This window comes from Ranitomeya imitator, chromosome 9 (assembly GCF_032444005.1).
Source record: "Ranitomeya imitator isolate aRanImi1 chromosome 9, aRanImi1.pri, whole genome shotgun sequence".
Taxonomy (NCBI): Eukaryota; Metazoa; Chordata; class Amphibia; order Anura; family Dendrobatidae; genus Ranitomeya; species Ranitomeya imitator.
In genome coordinates, this window is record NC_091290.1 from 40,382,466 (window position 1) to 40,401,547 (window position 19,082).

General features: G+C 44.2%; 1 protein-coding gene across 1 annotated transcript in view; it reads right to left on the reverse strand.

The window, feature by feature from the left end:
* Positions 1-19,082, reverse strand: part of LOC138648741 (solute carrier family 22 member 6-A-like) — a 58,879-nt gene that overhangs the window by 26,015 nt on the left and 13,782 nt on the right. Inside the window, exons 3-6 of the mRNA XM_069738591.1 lie at positions 18,978-19,081; positions 16,878-17,032; positions 8,736-8,904; positions 3,900-4,023 (exon numbers count right to left, since the gene is read on the reverse strand). Coding sequence (XP_069594692.1) covers positions 3,900-4,023; positions 8,736-8,904; positions 16,878-17,032; positions 18,978-19,081 — 552 coding nt within the window. The remainder of the gene's footprint in view (positions 1-3,899; positions 4,024-8,735; positions 8,905-16,877; positions 17,033-18,977; position 19,082) is intronic.

Genomic DNA, 19,082 nt, shown 5'->3' on the forward strand with positions numbered 1-19,082 from the left:
GGGCAATATACTACGTCACTGGGCAATATACTAAGTGGCTGGGCAGTATACTACGTGGCTGGCCAATATACTACGTCACTGGGCAATATACTACGTGGCTGCACAATATACTACGTGGCTGGGCAATTTACTACGTAGCTGGGCAATATACTACGTGGCTGGGCAATATACTACGTCACTGGGCAATATTCTACGTGGCTGGGCATTATACTATGTGGCTCTGTACTGTATACTACATCGCTGTGCAATATACTACGTCACTGAGCAATATACTATGTGGCTGAGCAGTATACTACGTGGCTGGCCAATATACTACGTCACTGGGCAATATACTACGTGGCTGCGCAATATACTACGTGGCTGGGCAATATACTACGTAGCTTGGCAATATACTACGTAGCTGGGCAATATACTACGCAGTTGGGCAATATACTACGTTGCTGGGCAATATACTACGTAGCTGGGCAATATACTATGTGGCTGGGCAATATAGTACGTGGTTCTGTGCTGTATACTACATCACTGTGCAATATGCTACGTCACTGAGCAATATACTACGTGGCTGGGAAGTATACTACGTGGCTGGCCAATATACTACATCACTGGGCAATATACTACATGGCTGCGCAATATACTACGTGGCTGGGCAATATACTACGTAGCTGGGCAATATACTACGTGGCTGGGCAATATACTTCGTAGCTGGGCGATATACTACATGGCTGCGCAACATACTATGTGGCTGGGCAATATACTACATGGCTGGGCAATATACTACGAAACTGGGCAATATACTACGTGGCTGGCCAATATACTACGTCACTGGGCAATATACTACGTGGCTGCGCAATATACTACGTGGCTGGGCAATATACTACGTGGCTGGGCAATATACTACGTGGACATGCATATTCTAGAATACCTGATGCGTTAGAATCGGGCCACCATCTGGTTGTAAATAAGTCCCTGTACTTTGTCTCACATCACCACCTCATTGTAGATTGTAAACTCTCACTGGCAGGGTAGTCTTATTTTGCTTTAATTATTGTATTATTGTTACCGTTGTTACTTATGACTTGTGTATGAACTGTTAAACTGTAAAGCTCTGTGAAATATGATGACACTATATAAATAAAGATTATTATTATTCATTCTATTTGTTGACATTTCATCAAATCCATTTTTCACTCTACCAGTGAAATGTTCCCTATGCCATTGGCTGCAACACAACAGGATTGATCCACCCCCATGCTTAATGGTTGGCAAGATGTTCTTTTCCTGAAATTCTGTCCCCTATTTTCTCCACACATACCTTTGATCCAAAGAGTTCTATTTTAACCACATCAGTCCACAGGATTGTTTCCAAAATGCATCAGGTTTGTTTAGATGTTCTTTTGCATACTTCTGACGATGAATTTTAATGGTGAGAACGCAGGAGAGGTTTTCTTCTGATGACTGTTCCATGAAGGCCATATTTGTGCATCTGAACAGAAGAACAATGTACCACAACTCCAGAATCTACTATATTTTTTCTGTACGTCTTTTGAAGTCAAGCGGGGGTTCTGATTTGCTTCTCTAGCAATCCTTTGAGCAGCACTCACATACATTTTGCTTTTCTTCCAGACCTTATCTTGACCTCCACTGTTCCTGTTATCTGCCATTTCTTAATTACATTTCAAACTAATGGCCCCTTCACATTAAGCGACACTGCAGCGATACCGACAACGATTCGGATCGCTGCAGCGTCGCTGTTTGGTCGCTGGAGAGCTGTCACACAGACAGCTCTCCAGCGACCAACGATGCCGGTAACCAGGGTAAACATCGGGTAACTAAGCGCAGGGCCGCGCTTAGTAACCCGATGTTTACCCTGGTTACCATGCTAAAAGTAAAAAAAAACAAACACTAGATACTTACCTAACGCTGTCTGTCCTCCAGCGCTGCGCTCTGCTTCTCTGCTCTCCTCCTGTACTGGCTGGGAGCCGGAAAGCAGAGCGGTGATGTCACCGCTCTGCTTTCCGGCTCACAGCCAGTACAGGAGGAGTGCAGAGAAGCAGAGCGCAGCGCTGGAGGACAGACAGCGTTAGGTAAGTATCTAGTGTTTGTTTTTTTTTACTTTTAGCATGGTAACCAGGGTAAACATCGGGTTACTAAGCGCGGCCCTGCGCTTAGTTACCCGATGTTTACCCTGGTTACCAGTGAAGACATCGCTGGATCGGTGTCACACACGCCGATCCAGCGATGTCTCCAGGGAGTCCAGCGACGAAATAAAGTTCTGGACTTTATTCAGCGACCAACGATGGCACAGCAGGGGCCTGATCGTTGGTCGCTGTCACACATAACGATTTCATTAACGATATCGTTGCTACGTCACAAATAGCAACGATATCGTTAACAATATCGTTATGTGTGAAGGTACCTTTAGGAAAGTATAACTTGAAAATGCTTTGCTATCTTCTTATAGCCTTTGTGGGCCTCCATCATTTTCATTTTCAGAGTGCTAGGCAGCTGCTTAGAGGAACCCATGGCTGCTGTTTTTTTGGCACAAGGTTAGAGGAGGCTGTTTTTTATAAAGCTGGGAAATTTGCATCACATGGCCTTTCCTAACGATGATAGCGAACAAGCCATAACCCTAACATGCTAATTAAGGTCTGAAACCTTGGTTAAAGTTATTCGAGCACACAACTCTCTAAAGGTGCCCAAACTTTTGCATCTTCCCATTTTCCTTTTTTGTAATTTTTGAAATATATATATTATATTCATCTTTTACATTTTAAAAATTACAAAAAAGGAAAATGGGAAAATGCAAAAGTTTACTGCTATTGTGAACAGTTAAGGAAGTTGAAGATGAAATGATCTCTAAAAGGTCTAAAATTAAAGATGACACATTTCGTTTGTATTTTATTTATTGCGTAAAATACAAAGGAAATATGTCATCTTTAATTTTAGACCTTTTAGAGATCATTTCATCTTCAACTTGCTTAACTGTTCACAATAGCAGTATTTTTGGCCAGGGGTGCCCAATTAATAACTATGGGTACATGGATGGTAACTGTTTTTCACTTCTATAGAATTTGTTCAGTGTTGTTAGGCTTTCTCTTCCTAACTCTATGTCCAAGCTGTGAGCCTCTCACTATTAAGATTACCCCCATGCATTTCCTGCCTCAGCTTTTTTACAGACTACTATAGTCGCTACTGATTGGCTGTGCTATGCCATGTGATGTTATAGCTTCAAAGCTTTATGGAGAAGCTCTGCTGGCCACTGCTGATGTCAAACATGCCTTCTCTGGCTTATACAATCTTCTGCAATCTGTAAAATTGTGGTGGCATTTTTAGATGATTCACACAAAGTGAGTTGTTTGAATTTTCCGGGTTCGGCGGATTCCTACAACTTCAGCACAAATTTTATCTGCATCAAATGTATTTAATAAAACCTGTTGTATAGCTGTATGGGTCACTGGACAACAATACAAGTGATAGCTGTATAGTATTAAACCAGTTTTTCAATGGTGAGAATTGAACATTTAAAAAAAAAATCAGTCTGGAAGTGCAATGGGGTGTCACAATGCACTTCAAGATCATCAGTCCTCTTCATTACTCCCTACCCACCGTCACTTTTCTTTCCTTGATTGTTATTAAAATGCTTGAAGTAGTAGAGAATGGAGCTGTCAATCAAGGAGAGGAAGGTGGTACCTTGCATGGAGTAATAAAGAAGACCCAATGGTCTCTCAGGCTAATTTACATGTTGCTTGATTTCTCAACACTGGCACAATGGTTTCCTATAACAGAGGGATCATTTTTATTAGTGTTTAATTACCAGAGAGCCATGCAACTAATTTGATTAATAGGTTTGCATCAGCAATTACACTTTATGGACTTATGTACAATATTGTAGAACATACCTCCAGTGTTATCTTCTCAGCCTCTTCCGGCTTTCCATTGTACTTGGCTACTCTTTTTATCTCTTTTACAGCCCTAGATGATCTACCGGAGAGAAGAAGCCATCGGGCTGATTCTGGGAACCACCTATAAACGAGAAGATGAATCATGGTGTCCATTATTAAAGCTGGTGATTGTCTCTAAATTGTTTTCTAGTGATAACTGTCAGGCTTTTGCTTTGGCCTCGGATTTGATAATGGTCCACATTGGATTAAAGAAACGAAAAAGCCCTTAAATGGTGGAATTACAACTATATAAGGTTGCACAAACACTATGGGAATTTTTATAGTTTTTACCAAGTGGGTATTGTTAACAGGGTAATTAAGCAGAGAAGTCTGAAGACACGCCCCTGAGGATCCTGTGAGCCACACCCCCTAGTAAAGATCTGTAAAACTGTTACTAAATTAAAAAGCTTGTATCTGCGGAACCGTATAGCGGATTGCACCATCATTATCTGGGGGCATAACGTTGGAACAGAAGGGCACAGAAGACAAAATAAAAATCTGAAAAAGGTAATCAGTTGAAATTAAAAAAGTCCAGTGAAAGGCTCTCTCTAAAGTGGTTTTCCAGGGATAATCTTTTCAACCCTTCGGCCAGAGCTGTTTCTTTCCTTATCTGGGTTCATCGCTGGCTTTCCACGGCTGGTCCTGGGAATATTTACAGACTGCAGCAATCATTTCACAACTACAGAGCATGTGACCACTGCAGCCAATCATGAGCTCAACGGTGATGCTGTCTAGATCATCAGAGCCTCTGTGCTCAGTGATTGGCTGCAGCGTTGACGGGCTCGGTAGTCATGATGTCACTACTGCAGCCTGTATACAATCACTGGAGCAGTGGCTAAGCAGCAGCAATGGATATGGGGAGAGGAAGTAGCAGTTTTTTTCTATTATTTTAACCAAGTGCCCACTGATAGCGTTTTTCACCCCATTCCAGAACCTAAGAGAACAGAAGTAATATAAATAGTAAAAGAAGTTGTGAGATTTTGCATCAGTGCCGGGGGAGGGGGGCTTCATAATACCCCTGTGCTAACGATGCACGCAGAACTGCTGGAGTACCACAAAGGTTAATGTTAGAATTCAGAATTAGTAATAATGAACTTAGCCCGCATCCAGCAAAACATGGATAAGCCATTAAATGCTCTTATTATGTGAGATTGCACTGGACTATATTTGCTGTCTAATCATCAAATAGACAGTGACATTTATGTCTTTTTGCATCCGGTATTTCTTTTTGTGCTATCTGTATTATGGTGATAAAACACATTTAACGTTTGAGGTGATAACATTTCACATCAAGGTAGTCATTTTGCCCGAAGAGAAACAACGTACAATTATTTAAAACTCTTGTCTTTGATGTGCAAAGAGCAAGCGGAGCAGAATACAGCCGGGCTCTTTGTAGAGAAGGCCTCATTTGCGTGTGTTCTTTCTCTTAGGCGGCATAAAGCTTCTATAAAGTGATGTGTTTGCGTAAATCTGGGATAACAGCCTATTGCCGGATATATCTTTTTTTTTACTTAAAATGATTTGCTTTTTGTTTTTTACATTTCTGCTAGAATTGTTTTGTGTAAGAACGTCAGTAGGTCATGGTGCTGTATTCATCTAAACCAACGCTTTCATAATATTAAAGGTAAACCTCTCTAGAAAAACAATTTACTCATTAATTTGTTTATCCCTAGCATGTTTAAAAATGTATTTAGGTATGACTGTAGTTTTTTTTTTTGGCTAAGAGTGTAGCAACTTCAACAGTATACTCACACTACTATTTTTTCTCTGTCTATGGGCAGGTATCTACGCAACCAACTGTTACCAACCAATGGCCAACACTGACCCAACAATGGCCAATTCTTACCCACTAATAGACAACACTGACCCATTAATGGCCAACACCGGCACATTAATGGTCGACACTGACCAAATCAATGGCTAATATGACCCACCTGTGACCAACAGTGACCTATCAATGACTAGTGACCCATTAACCAATCAATGGCCAATACTGACCCATCAATGGCCAACACTGACCCATCAATGGCTAATAATTGCCCATCAATGGCTAACACTGACCTTTTAATGGCTAGTACTGACCAATCAATGGCTAATAATGACCCATCAATGGCCAACACTTCTTCAGCAATGGCCAACCTTGAGCCAACAAAGGCCAACCTTGACCCAGCACTGGCTCATCAAAGGCTAACAATGATCCATCAATGGCCAATTCTTACGTATATAATAAAAAACAATCAATGGCCATCACTTACCCATCATTGACTAATTATGACCCATCAATGACCAACACTGATGCATTAATGGCTAATAATGACTCATTAGTGGCCAGTAGGGTTGAGCGAAACGGATCGTTCATTTTCAAAAGTCGCCGACTTTTGGCACAGTCGGGTTTCATGAAACCCGACCCGATCCCTGTGTGGGGTCGGCCATGCGGTACGCGACTTTCGCACCAAAGTCGCGTTTCGTATGACGCGCTTGGCGCCATTTTTTTCAGCCAATGAAGGGGCGTGGGCAGAGTGATGACATAGGACTTAGGGGCGTGGACGCCTATCGCCATGTTGTCGCTTGTGCGATGTAGCGATTTGCACTGTGTAACACCAGCTTTTCAGTTCAGGGACGGACGGAGGGGAGAGGGGGAGAGGGGGAGAGAGAGAGAGAGAGAGAGAGAGAGGGGGAGAGAGAGAGAGAGAGAGAGAGAGAGAGAGAGAGAGAGAGAGAGAGAGAGAGAGAGAGAGAGAGAGAGAGAGAGAGAGAGAGAGAGAGAGAGAGAGAGAGAGAGAGAGAGAGAGAGAAAAAAAAAAAAAAAAAAAAAGAAAAAAAAAAAAAAAAAAAAAATCCCATTGCCTTTGCATTGGGTTTCGTGTTTCGGTCGATCCTCGACTTTTCGCCATAATCGGCCGATTTCACTCGACTCGACTTTTGCGATAGTCGGGTTTCGCGAAACCCGGCTCGACCCTGAAAAAGTCAAGGTCGCTCAACCCTAATTATGACCCATCGATGGCTAACATTGACTAATCAATATCAAATAAAAACCCATCAATGGAATATAAAAACCCATCAATTGTCAACACTGACTATGCAATGGCCAACACTGACCCATTGATGGCCAACACTCACCCAGCAGTGGACATGGCTATTGACCCATCAATTGCTAATAGTGACCCATTGTAGACCAACACTGACCCATGCATGACTCACAAACTGTGACAGTATGTCTTTCCCTGCTGACAGCTCATACGGCTTACTGTATTACATCTCTCCAGCTCCTTTCTATTTCTCATTCATCACCCACAGTCTCATGATAACTTCTCAGGGACTCCACTCTGCAGTTTCAATGCTTATAATGTGTGGCTGCTCACGGAGTCCAACATAACACATTGACTGACACTAAACCATTCACTATTAACAATTCTTCCGACCCTTCCTAATTAGTGTTCTAGAGCAGAACCCGAAGTTGGATCTTAATATAAGAGGCTGTTGAATTTCATTACCTGACACATGACTTATTGTATTGGCTGACTGTTGTCAAAAATAAACTACCGTAATTTTACTTTGGATATGTGTCCAGGACTTCCTGCAAGACTAATGGAGGCCAAAAAGCTTAATGTAGTGTGACCCTAAATTAGACATTTACTCCCTGACATGGGAACAAATGTCTCTATTCAGTAACCCCCAGAAGTTAGGATTATGTAAATAGCCAAGTGGGACTATATAGCCCCTGGCTATAATATTTCCCTGACCCCATAAAAGTGAATCAGTGTTGAGTAGCCCACTCGGCTGTGTTGGTAGTCCTGACCACAGGTGGCCTGTGCCTAGGGACAGATATTCCAATATCAGACATTAATGTCTGAGATGGGAAAACCCCAATGAAAATATTCTTTAAAGTGGTTAACCATGGATTTGCTCTTACATTTTCACTACAGGTAGTGGTGTGACCCTAGGTTGTAATTTCAGTGCAACTCTTTGATCAAGATTTCTTATACTGAAATCATTTACAATTTGTAATTTGGATATTTAAACTTTTAATAATAAACGGTTATTCCTTACTTTAGAACTCTTTACCTATTCACAGGATAAGTCACAAATTTGTGATCTGCGGGGGACTGACCACAGGAGACCCACCAATCCCCAATGGGGTGAATTCTTCTCAATAAGTGACTTTTTGATTGCGATAAATTAATTAAACAATCTGCGCCTTTTTTCAAGTTTCCTTTTGCGGTTTAGTTATTTCTCCGATTTTTACATCAATATGGCTTTTCCATATAATTTAGATAGATTCATGAAATGCAACTTTTTTTTAAAAAAATTCACAAAAGTTGGGGCAAGTCTACAAAAGGCCCCCCACCCACTCACCCCCAGAGTGATTTTATGTACGCCAGTTGTTTTGGTGCATTTTTTCTTGACATTTTACGAAATCTGTACATTGTCCTGCTAGTGAATTGCAAAACAAGATAAAGACAGAAACACAATTTTGGGCTTTGTGTAAAATTCATGAATCACCTGCGCCTTTTTTGGTGAATTTGGCAACAAAAAATGAGCAAAAAACACAAGTCACAAATAAAAAGTGAGAAAAAAATGCAAATGATGAATAGGGCCCAATGTGTGTCGCTTTTAGGAAAAACACTTTCATAATATGACACCTAATATCTAGTGGCGTGATAGAAAAAAAAAAGAACTTGTCATTCCCAATCATGCATCTAAATTTGGGCTATTTATGAATGAAGACTTTCATTTTCAAAATATATTTTGCCAGACAGTATGTAAATATCCTTATAATTTCATACCACTCACCAGGAATAGAGAAAGAAAACAAAAAACGGAAGAGAGACACTGAGTTGTAGCCATCGCCAGTCTCGTATACCATAAGCTAGACCTGCCAAGATGAGCTGCCCGACTGTGTACGAATATCCTGCCAAGGTGCCGGCAATGGTGCGTACTTTGGTTGGAACCCATTCTACAACTGTTGAGATAAAATATTGCAAAAAAAAACCCCATAAATAACATTAATGAATGAAATGAGCACATAAATCCATATATGTACATCTGCATTATAAATGTTGACTCATCCAGGAGCGGACACTGACAATGAAGGGCCCCTGTACAGAACGCGTGTCTGGGATGCTCCCCCATTATGCATACACATACATAAACTGTAGGGGCTTCAGCTCTCTGGTAGGTGCTTGGATACGCTCATGAACAGGAATTTTATATCAAAACAAAATAAAGTTTATTATCATTCATAAACTTTACAGCTCCAAAAAGAAAACAGTCCTTTCTTCAGCACAAATGAATAACAAAACAGTCCTTTCTCTGGATAAGGCAAAGTAAATCAAAACGATTTAACCAGTTTGGTATTACAAGCACTTCTCAGGCTCTAGCACAGTGTAACATCTCCACCAGAACCTGCTGCTGCGATTTCTGCTTCCATCACCGGGTGCCACCATATTCACTCTGCGGGGCGGTCTTGATAGAGGAGATGTCAGAAGAACCGGAAGCTCTAGACAGAAGGCTTTGTCCAACCACTAAGAATAGAGGGGCTGGGATCTACAGTGCTGTCCAGTCTGACAGTGTGAGTGTGTGTGTGCTGTACAGCTGAAGTTATCAGCTCCCTGCTCCAGGCAATTGGAGAGCACCACACCCTACTAAAGCATCCAGCTTGCTGCTGGAAGCTGCAAGATATAGCTTTGTGTTTTCCTGGTTAGGTGGGTGTCTTCTGCTCCTGTTTGTTTTTAGTATTTTCCTGTTTTGACCTTGGCTTATGTTTCTGACTATTCTTACAGATCCTGATTTTGTTCTTGATGTGACCTCTCGGCTCTGACCCTGCTTGGTGACCATTTCTGCCTCTGGATGATAGCCCATCCATGGTAGCATTCCACTGGGTCCTGTTGTAAAAAAAGATCCCTGTACAAGGATTAAAAGGTATCAGGGTTTTTCTGGAATCTGCAAGTTGGAGTGGCTTGTGCCAAGTCTGCCCAAGGTAGCTTTTAAAGTATGTGGCCAAAGGCAGGTGATAAACACAGACTGACATGAACTGTCTTTCTCCAGGTCCAACACAACAACATTCTTCTGAGATAACACAGCTGATAGTTATTAGACCTATGAGACCCTGACTTGAGTATGGGAACAACCTTTCCCACCCAGACTCCTTTGGTCGCTTCTAAATCCAGGACCCAAAATCCAACAAAAAATAAAACCATCTCAGTAACCTATTGTTACTTGTGCACTTTCTCCCAAGACTTACATCACTGAGGCCAACCACCTCGGTGACACATATCTGCCATCTAGGACCTTACCTCCAGCTTTCATACAACACACGTACAAACACTTAGACATGTGTACTCACATTAACCACATAAAATAAAATATGGACATGCATGTACAATACATACAACAGAATAAATTCTCTCATTCCCCGAAGTGCAGGTTGTGGCTCACTGATAGATTTTCTGCCTTCAATATCACAGTTTTAAACTTGAATCGTTGCAAAGACAAGTTATTGCAAAAAGCTAAAAGTTAATTAAGATACAAAAGCATCTGCAGTATCAGATGCCAAAGCCCCCAGGGTCCAGTTTTTTTTAGAGGAGAATCTACAGTTTCAATGCATTTCTCCTAGTGGTCCATACTTACAAATATAGTTTTTATTATGAAGTAACTTTGATATCCTATTGTATACAGGGCCGCCATTAGGGCATTACAGCCGTGACTGGCGTATGGGGCCCGGTGAGCAGAGGGGGCCCGCATCGGGCCCCCTCTTACCTGCTCAACGGGCCCCTACCGGCAGCCGCAGGCTGAACCTGGCCCTTAGCGGCGGCCGGCACTACAGCTGTTTAACGCTATTGACGTGCGGGCCCGCGCCTGCACGTCAATAGTTAACAGCCGCCAGCTGCAGCGTGCAGGTCGCCGGCATTTGACGTCATTGTCAGTCGCCGGCGAGTGCAAGCTGCAGCTGCGTGGAGAGAGCAGGAGCGCGCCGGCAGGTAAGCAGAACTTCTTTCTTTTTTTTTTTTATTGAGAACGGGGGTCCCAGGGCAGTAAAGCTGGACACAGAGGGGGCAGAGTGCTGGACAGAGATGGGGCAGAGTGCTGGAAAGAGAGGGGGCAGAGTGCCGGACAGAGATGGGGCAGAGTGCTGGACAGAGATGGGGCAGTAAAGCTGGACACAGAGGGGGCAGAGTGCTGGACAGAGATGGGGCAGAGTGCTGGACAGAGAGGGGCAGAGTGCTGGACAGAGATGGGGCAGAGTGCTGGACAGAGATGGAGCAGTAAAGCTGGACACAGAGGGGGCAGAGTGCTGGACAGAGATGGCGCAGAGTGCTGGACAGAGAGGGGGCAGAGTGCTGGACAGAGATGGGGCAGAGTGCTGGACAGAGAGAGGGCAGAGTGCTGGACAGAGATGGGGCAGAGTGCTGGACAGAGATGGGGCAGTAAAGCTGGACACAGAGGGGGCAGAGTGCTGGACAGAGATGGCGCAGAGTGCTGGACAGAGAGGGGGCAGAGTGCTGGACAGAGATGGGGCAGAGTGCTGGACAGAGAGAGGGCAGAGTGCTGGACAGAGATGGGGCAGAGTGCTGGACAGAGATGGGGCAGTAAAGCTGGACACATAGGGGGCAGAGTGCTGGACAGAGATGGGGCAGAGTGCTGGACAGAGAGGGGGCAGAGTGCTGGACAGAGATGGGGCAGAGTGCTGGACAGAGAGGGGGCAGAGTGCTGGACAGAGAGGGGGCAGAGTGCTGGACAGAGATTGGGCAGTAAAGCTGGACACAGAGGGGGCAGAGTGCTGGACAGAGATGGGGCAGAGTGCTGGACAGAGATGGGGCAGAGTGTTGGACAGAGATGGGGCAGAGTGCTGGACAGAGATGGGGCAGTAAAGCTGGACACAGAGGGGGCAGAGTGCTGGACAGAGATGGGGCAGAGTGCTGGACAGAGAGGGGGCAGAGTGCTGGACAGAGATGGGGCAGAGTGCTGGACAGAGAGGGGGCAGAGTGCTGGACAGAGAGGGGGCAGAGTGCTGGACAGAGATTGGGCAGTAAAGCTGGACACAGAGGGGGCAGAGTGCTGGACAGAGATGGGGCAGAGTGCTGGACAGAGATGGGGCAGAGTGTTGGACAGAGATGGGGCAGAGTGCTGGACAGAGATGGGGCAGAGTGCTGGACAGAGATGGGGCAGAGTGCTGGACAGAGATGGGGGCAGAGTGCTGGACAGAGATGGGGAAGAGTGCTGGACAGAGATGGGGCAGAGTGCTGGACAGAGATGGGGCAGAGTGCTGGACAGAGATGGGGCAGAGTGCTGGACAGAGATGGGGCAGAGTGCTGGACAGAGATGGGGCAGAGTGATGGACAGAGATGGGGGCAGAGTGCTGGACAGAGATGGGGCAGAGTGCTGGACAGAGATGGGGCAGAGTGCTGGACAGAGATGGGGCAGAGTGCTGGACAGAGATGGGGCAGAGTGCTGGACAAAGATGGGGCAGAGTGCTGGACAGAGATGGGGCAGAGTGCTGGACAGAGATGGGGCAGAGTGCTGGACAGAGATGGGGCAGGATTGGACACAGATGGGGCAGAGTGCTGGACACAGATGGGGCAGAGTGCTGGACACAGATGGGGCAGAGTGCTGGACAGATATGGGGCAGGATTGGACACAGATGGGGCAGAGTGCTGGACAGAGATGGGGCAGAGTGCTGGACAGAGATGGGGCAGGATTGGACACAGATGGGGCAGAGTGCTGGACACAGATGGGGCAGAGTGCTGGACACAGATGGGGCAGAGTGCTGGACACAGATGGGGCAGAGTGCTGGACACTGATGGGGCAGAGTGCTGGACACTGATGGGGCAGAGTGCTGGACACTGATGGGGCAGAGTGCTGGACACTGATGGGGCAGAGTGCTGGACAGAGATGGGGCAGAGTGCTGGACAGAGATGGGGCAGAGTGCTGGACAGAGATGGGGCAGAGTGCTGGACAGAGATGGGGCAGGATTGGACACAGATGGGGCAGAGTGCTGGACACAGATGGGGCAGAGTGCTGGACACAGATGGGGCAGAGTGCTGGACAGATATGGGGAGGATTGGACACAGATGGGGCAGAGTGCTGGACAGAGATGGGGCAGAGTGCTGGACAGAGATGGGGCAGGATTGGACAGAGATGGGGCAGAGTGCTGGACACAGATGGGGCAGAGTGCTGGACACAGATGGGGCAGAGTGCTGGACACAGATGGGGCAGAGTGCTGGACACTGATGGGGCAGAGTGCTGGACACTGATGGGGCAGAGTGCTGGACACTGATGGGGCAGAGTGCTGGACACTGATGGGGCAGAGTGCTGGGCACTGATGGGGCAGAGTGCTGGACACAGATGGGGCAGAGATGCTGGACACAGATGGGGCAGGATTGGACACAGATGGGGCAGAGTGCTGGACAGAGATGGGGCAGAGTGCTGGACAGAGATGGGGCAGAGTGCTGGACAGAGATGGGGCAGAGTGCTGGACAGAGATGGGGCAGAGTGCTGGACAGAGATGGGGCAGAGTGCTGGACAGAGATGAGGCAGGATTGGAAACAGATGGGGCAGAGTGCTGGACACAGATGGGGCAGGATTGGACACAGATGGGGCAGAGTGCTGGACACAGATGGGGCAGGATTGGACACAAATGGGGCAGAGTGCTGGACACAGATGGGGCAGAGTGCTGGACACAGATGGGGCAGAGTGCTGGACACAGATGGGGCAGGATTGGACACAGATGGGGCAGAGTGCTGGACACAGATGGGGCAAGATTGGACACAGATGGGGCAGAGTGCTGGACACAGATGGGGCAGGATTGGACACAGATGGGGCAGAGTGCTGGACAGAGATGGGGCAGAGTGCTGGACACAGATGGGGCAGAGTGCTGGACACAGATGGGGCAGGATTGGAAACAGATGGGGCAGAATGGAGACAGATGGGGCAAGATTGGAGACAGATGGGGCAGGATGGGGAGATCATATGGGGCAGAATGGATACTCATGAGGGCAGGATGGGAGAACATATGGCTGGAGCCTGGAATGAGACACACGGGGGCTAGGATGGCGAATATTACCATAGGGGCTAATTAAGGGATATTATTATTGCAGTGATGTATTTATTTTATTTTTTGAGTATACTGTTTTAAATGGGGGGGCGGTCCTGTTACTGTGTAGAGTGATACTATGTTGCCTTCTTCATGTGGTGTAATCTAGAAGTTGGGAAAATTAAGTAATGTGTTCTACAAGCGGAACTCGAGATAACTGTTTTATTTCCTGCAGAGACGAGTCCTGGCTGGATGAAGTGATGGCGGTCTGTGCTGGATGAAAGATGAAGGACTTCACCTAGAGACATCACTGGTGAGTCAGTGTTACCTATACACTGACACTATACACTGTATACTATATACAGAGGTCCTGTGTACAATGTCACCAGTGATCACTGTATTACCTATACATTATATACAGAACTCCTGTGTGTAATGTCACCGGTGATCACTGTATTACCTGCACACAGACACTGCTTACTAATTACAGATCTCCTGTGCATAATGGCACTGATGGTGATAGTATTGTGTTTTTTTTTTTTTTTATTACTGATCAGTATTGTAGTATTCAGTCATTGGTGGTAATATGCGGTCTGGTCATGGTGTAGCGGTATTTGTTCCTTGTATTTTATATTATTCGATCACTGTGGTGGTAATATGTCATCTGGTCATAGTGCTGTGGTATTTGTTCCTTGTATGTAGTATTATAGGTCATTTTAAAAATTGAAAAATAAATAAAAATATACCTAAATTGTATTGCATATTTTAACAAATATTTAGTAGGTTACAGTAGAGTAGGGCCCGGCCAAAAGTGTCTACCATGTTATGGTGGCGGCTTAAAAAATCTTTTGGCCAAAACAAAAGCTGCCGGCTATATGTGTGATCTGGTGATGGGAACTGTTAATGTGTGATAGGTGAGAAGTGGAGATTTTCCAAGACAGAGCGGTGGGACTGTGGACAGTTTGTGGGGTGGAGCCTGGAGTTGGGGCTGGGGTGGAGCCTGGGCGGAGTTTCAAGGGGGCCCCGAAAATTTTGCCAGTATGGGGCCCCAAAATTTCTAGTGGCAGCCCTGATTATATAATATTATAGGCTCTTTTGCCTCTTGCCACTTCAAATTCAACAATATTATTTAAAAAAAACCTACCTATAAATTGCCTGATAGTAAGAACTATTTTTAATTCAGTATGCTTGATTGCAGAATAAAAAGGGGCGAATTTTTCACTTGCACATTTTTTTATTAATTATATAGTCATCACTGCACTATTATCATTGAGCCATTGGTTCAATGAAGACCAAACGTGAAGAATAGCTGCGTACTATAAAATGCATGGGTGTCGTTAACAGAAAAAAAACAAGGCAGAAAGAGCCAAAGCATTGGCTGACATGAAGCTGAACACTCTGATAACTCATGGTAATTAGCAAGTGACAGAAATGTGACTTGCTAACTATCTGTGTATTCTGTTGCAATGATTCAGAGATCATAGAAAGTGCCATTTAAAAACTAATTCTGGTGGATCTATTGAAGAACAGTAAGATAACAGCCAAATATTTTTATCTGTTGTGTTTTTTTTCCTGTTATTTGACAAAGTTATAGTTAAAGCTATTATGTAGGAAAGAGAAAATAGACATATATTTAACACTAAGCCTTTGCAGTCTCCTCAATCAGTAAAGGCCTTTATTTGATTTCTGTTTGGTGCCAGATGGTGCCAGATGCAGTAAAGTGATTAAATGGATCATTTTCTATTATTTTAGATATCTGTGTGCATCAAGAGTCTGAATTCTCGGAAATGGTTACTTGACACTGTAGATTTTCAGCGCTAGTCTACAAGACACTGCTTCAGGGAAATGACGAAATCTGACTGCATGGGACTTGCATTACATTTTTTATTTTTTTTCCAGAGGCATGGTGATACTGATGGGGTCTGTTACCTGTTACTAAAGCAGTTTCTATTGATCACGGAGGGAATCTGTCAGCAGTTTTTTTGCTATGTAATATGAGAGCAGCATAATTTAGAGCAAGATAACCTTATTCCAGTGATGTATCACTTGCTGGGCAGCTTGGTGCAGTTTTGATAAAATCCCATAGATGTAGCTGCGACCAGAATGCTGAGCTCTGTATAACCCCACCCAAACCCTGGATTGGCACCTTCCTGGGTACTGTGGACCCCCTGGAAGTGGCTGTACACGAAACGCGCGTCGGGGTGTCTTTCTGGCAATTTTCCACACAGGTGTTGCCCTTTTTGCTATACTTTGTCCTTTTCTTGGATTGTTGCATTTTTCACAACTTTCTCTTCTTATAGGTATTCCTCTCTTATACCATAGGCACATTTTCTGGTATCCACTTGGAACTTCACCCTGATACACTTGGATATAAGTACATTTAATTTGGGCACTTTGCCCATTTGCTGAAACTGTGTGCTATTGTTCTTGTAGTCAACCTCTTGGCATTTTCCTACTATAGTGTTTGCTATTCATTTGCAAGCATTATTTCTAGTTTTCTTTTGCGGATTTATCCTTAATATTTGCTATTTTTGAGCTTGATGACAATTTGACACTTTGGGGCTCACCTTGTGATTTAGCTTCTGCCTGACAGCCTAATTTTATTTGTTTTTATCATATTTTTCTATCAATAAAGATTTGCTATTTTTTTTATCTAGCCGTTATATTCCTATTGTCTTTGTAGGTATGAAAAAAATAATATAAGTGATATATTCCCTCTAAAGAAAACTATGATGGTGGTGCATTTTAAGCCTTTGCGAAAGCTTGTCTCAATCATAATTAGTACATTTCTTTTTACATTTCTTATACAACCCGGTTCTCATTCTTAGATTTCTATTTAGTAAGTATGCAGTATCACAATTATTTTATTCCACAACTTAAACTATTAGCCATTTTTTACATACTTAACGCCGTAGTGTTCAGTCCTATTCCAGAAAGAGCCATTCCTCCGAGGAACCGGAACACACAGTAAGAGAGGTAATTTGGAGAAAATGCAGTGCAGAGTCCACTGACGGCCATTTGAAAGTAAGACCAGATCAACAATGCTCTTCGTCCATACCTAGGAACAATTAGGATTTTGTATGATTATATGGTAGTTGTGGAACAGGACAATATAATAACCTATAAATGGTAAAAATGTAAAGAAGGGGAAATAAGTGTCGGCACCCCTCCTGAAAATTTTTTGAAAAACATGTATATTCATTGCAATGCATTGACCTGTATGATTTTCTATATACTGTGGTCTGCAACAGTTTATTTAGCATTGACAGGGTTAACTATAGTGCCAATGCGAAAAAAAGAGCAATCAGCTCACAAGTCCAAAATACTCCAATATTAGCAAAAGTCCTAATGATAGTCATCTTCTTAAAATAATTACTTTATTGATCCAGCAGTATAAAAGGCACAAAAAAATAGTTTAACACAACAGCACAAATGTTAAAAAGGCAGAAAAGAAATATCCACTGCGCTCCCAGGTAACATGTTTCAGACCTGCAAGCTTGACAAAGGACCATGTAGGTCTGAAACATGTTGCCTGGGAGCGCAGTGGATATCTCTTTTCTGCCTTTTTAAGTTTTGTGCTGTTGCGTTCAACTATTTTTGGTGCCCTCATATTACTGGATCACTAAAGCATTTAGTTTAAGAAAATGTAATTGTCGGCTATCGTCTGGACTGTAACTGTAGCGCCAGCCCAGGTTGGGAGGAGTTGAGTGGGCATGTCGGAACTTAGTTCCTGTATGTAAGGCTGCTTTCACACATCAGGTTTTTTGTTTCACGCTAAATCCGGCAAATTTGCAAAAAAACGGATCCGGCGTAAATTGTGAAAAACTGATGCATCGGATCCGTTTTTTTAGCTGGATCCGGCTCTCTTTACTGTGCATGGATGAGAGAGAGAGCGAGAGAGAGAGATTTTCCTATGCCAGAATCAAAAACAAAGCTTCTGGGCATGCTCAATGTGTAAAAAAACGGATTCGGTCGCCGGAAACGTTCATTCACACATCATTTCTGTGTGTTTATTGCCGGAAACGTCCCTTCAGGCTTTTTCGCCGCACAGAAAAAACGTTGCAGTGAACGTTTTTTTGTGTCCGGCAAAAAAGCCTGAAGGGACGGATCCGGCACAAAACGGATGAAACGCATGTCCTTCAGGCACAATCTGACGCTAATACAAGTCTATGGCAAAAAAACGGATCCGTTTTTTTCAAAAACTGATGGATTGTGCCTGAAACAAAAAACCTGATGTGTGAAAGCAGCCTTAGGCGTTGATGAATAGCTATTGAAGAGATAAGAAGCGTTATTGATTAGTAGGAGAAGGCCACAAGTGTGGGAGTGTGCTCAACGACAGAAGTTTAGAAGAGATAGCAAGTTCCAGGCCGAAGTATTCTACAGCAACTGAGTTCAGAGATTGGAGAAGTATCAAGAAGGTTCCTTTCACCATCAATGAGTACCAGCCGTGGCTGGTAAACAGAGCTGAGGTATTCAGAACTCCCTTAGGCTTCTAGAAGAAGAGGGCTACAGAAAGGCTTCTGGAGCTTTAGAGAAGTCCTACTCCGACTATGAAGGAACACGAGGGGGGCTTAAGTGGAGGATTAAGTCAGAAAGAGCATAGCTAGGAAGCTTGAGAAGTATTCTGTTACTCTCGTATCGTAGCCATAGTATAGAAATGCCATATTTAATTCTCACAAAGAAGGAGCCTCTGCATGATGCAGAAGAAACATACATGAAGTATCATGCCTGCTTTCAATTGCTGAAATTCTGTTTGAAGAATTTCAGAAAACAAGTTTTCATCTTTTTAAAATGGATCCTGGTCTCACTGATTCATTTTGTATTTTCAAGGTCCCCCATACCATCAAACCACTTGGGGCCTGAGTAAGGGTAAGCAGCAACCCCCCCAGATCGCACACACACACACACTCAGGGTACCATAACAGGGTGCTTAGGGACAAGAGGCAAACCTCTACATGAAGGGTCCCGTACAATGTGTTCAGCTAGACAGTAGCATTTCTCACCTGTCTGAAAGTCCTCCAAAGATGATGGCTCCCACCAGAACACCAGCCATGTACAGGGACTGGGCCAGCTGTCTTCTTTTTTTATATTCACATACTAAGTCCCAC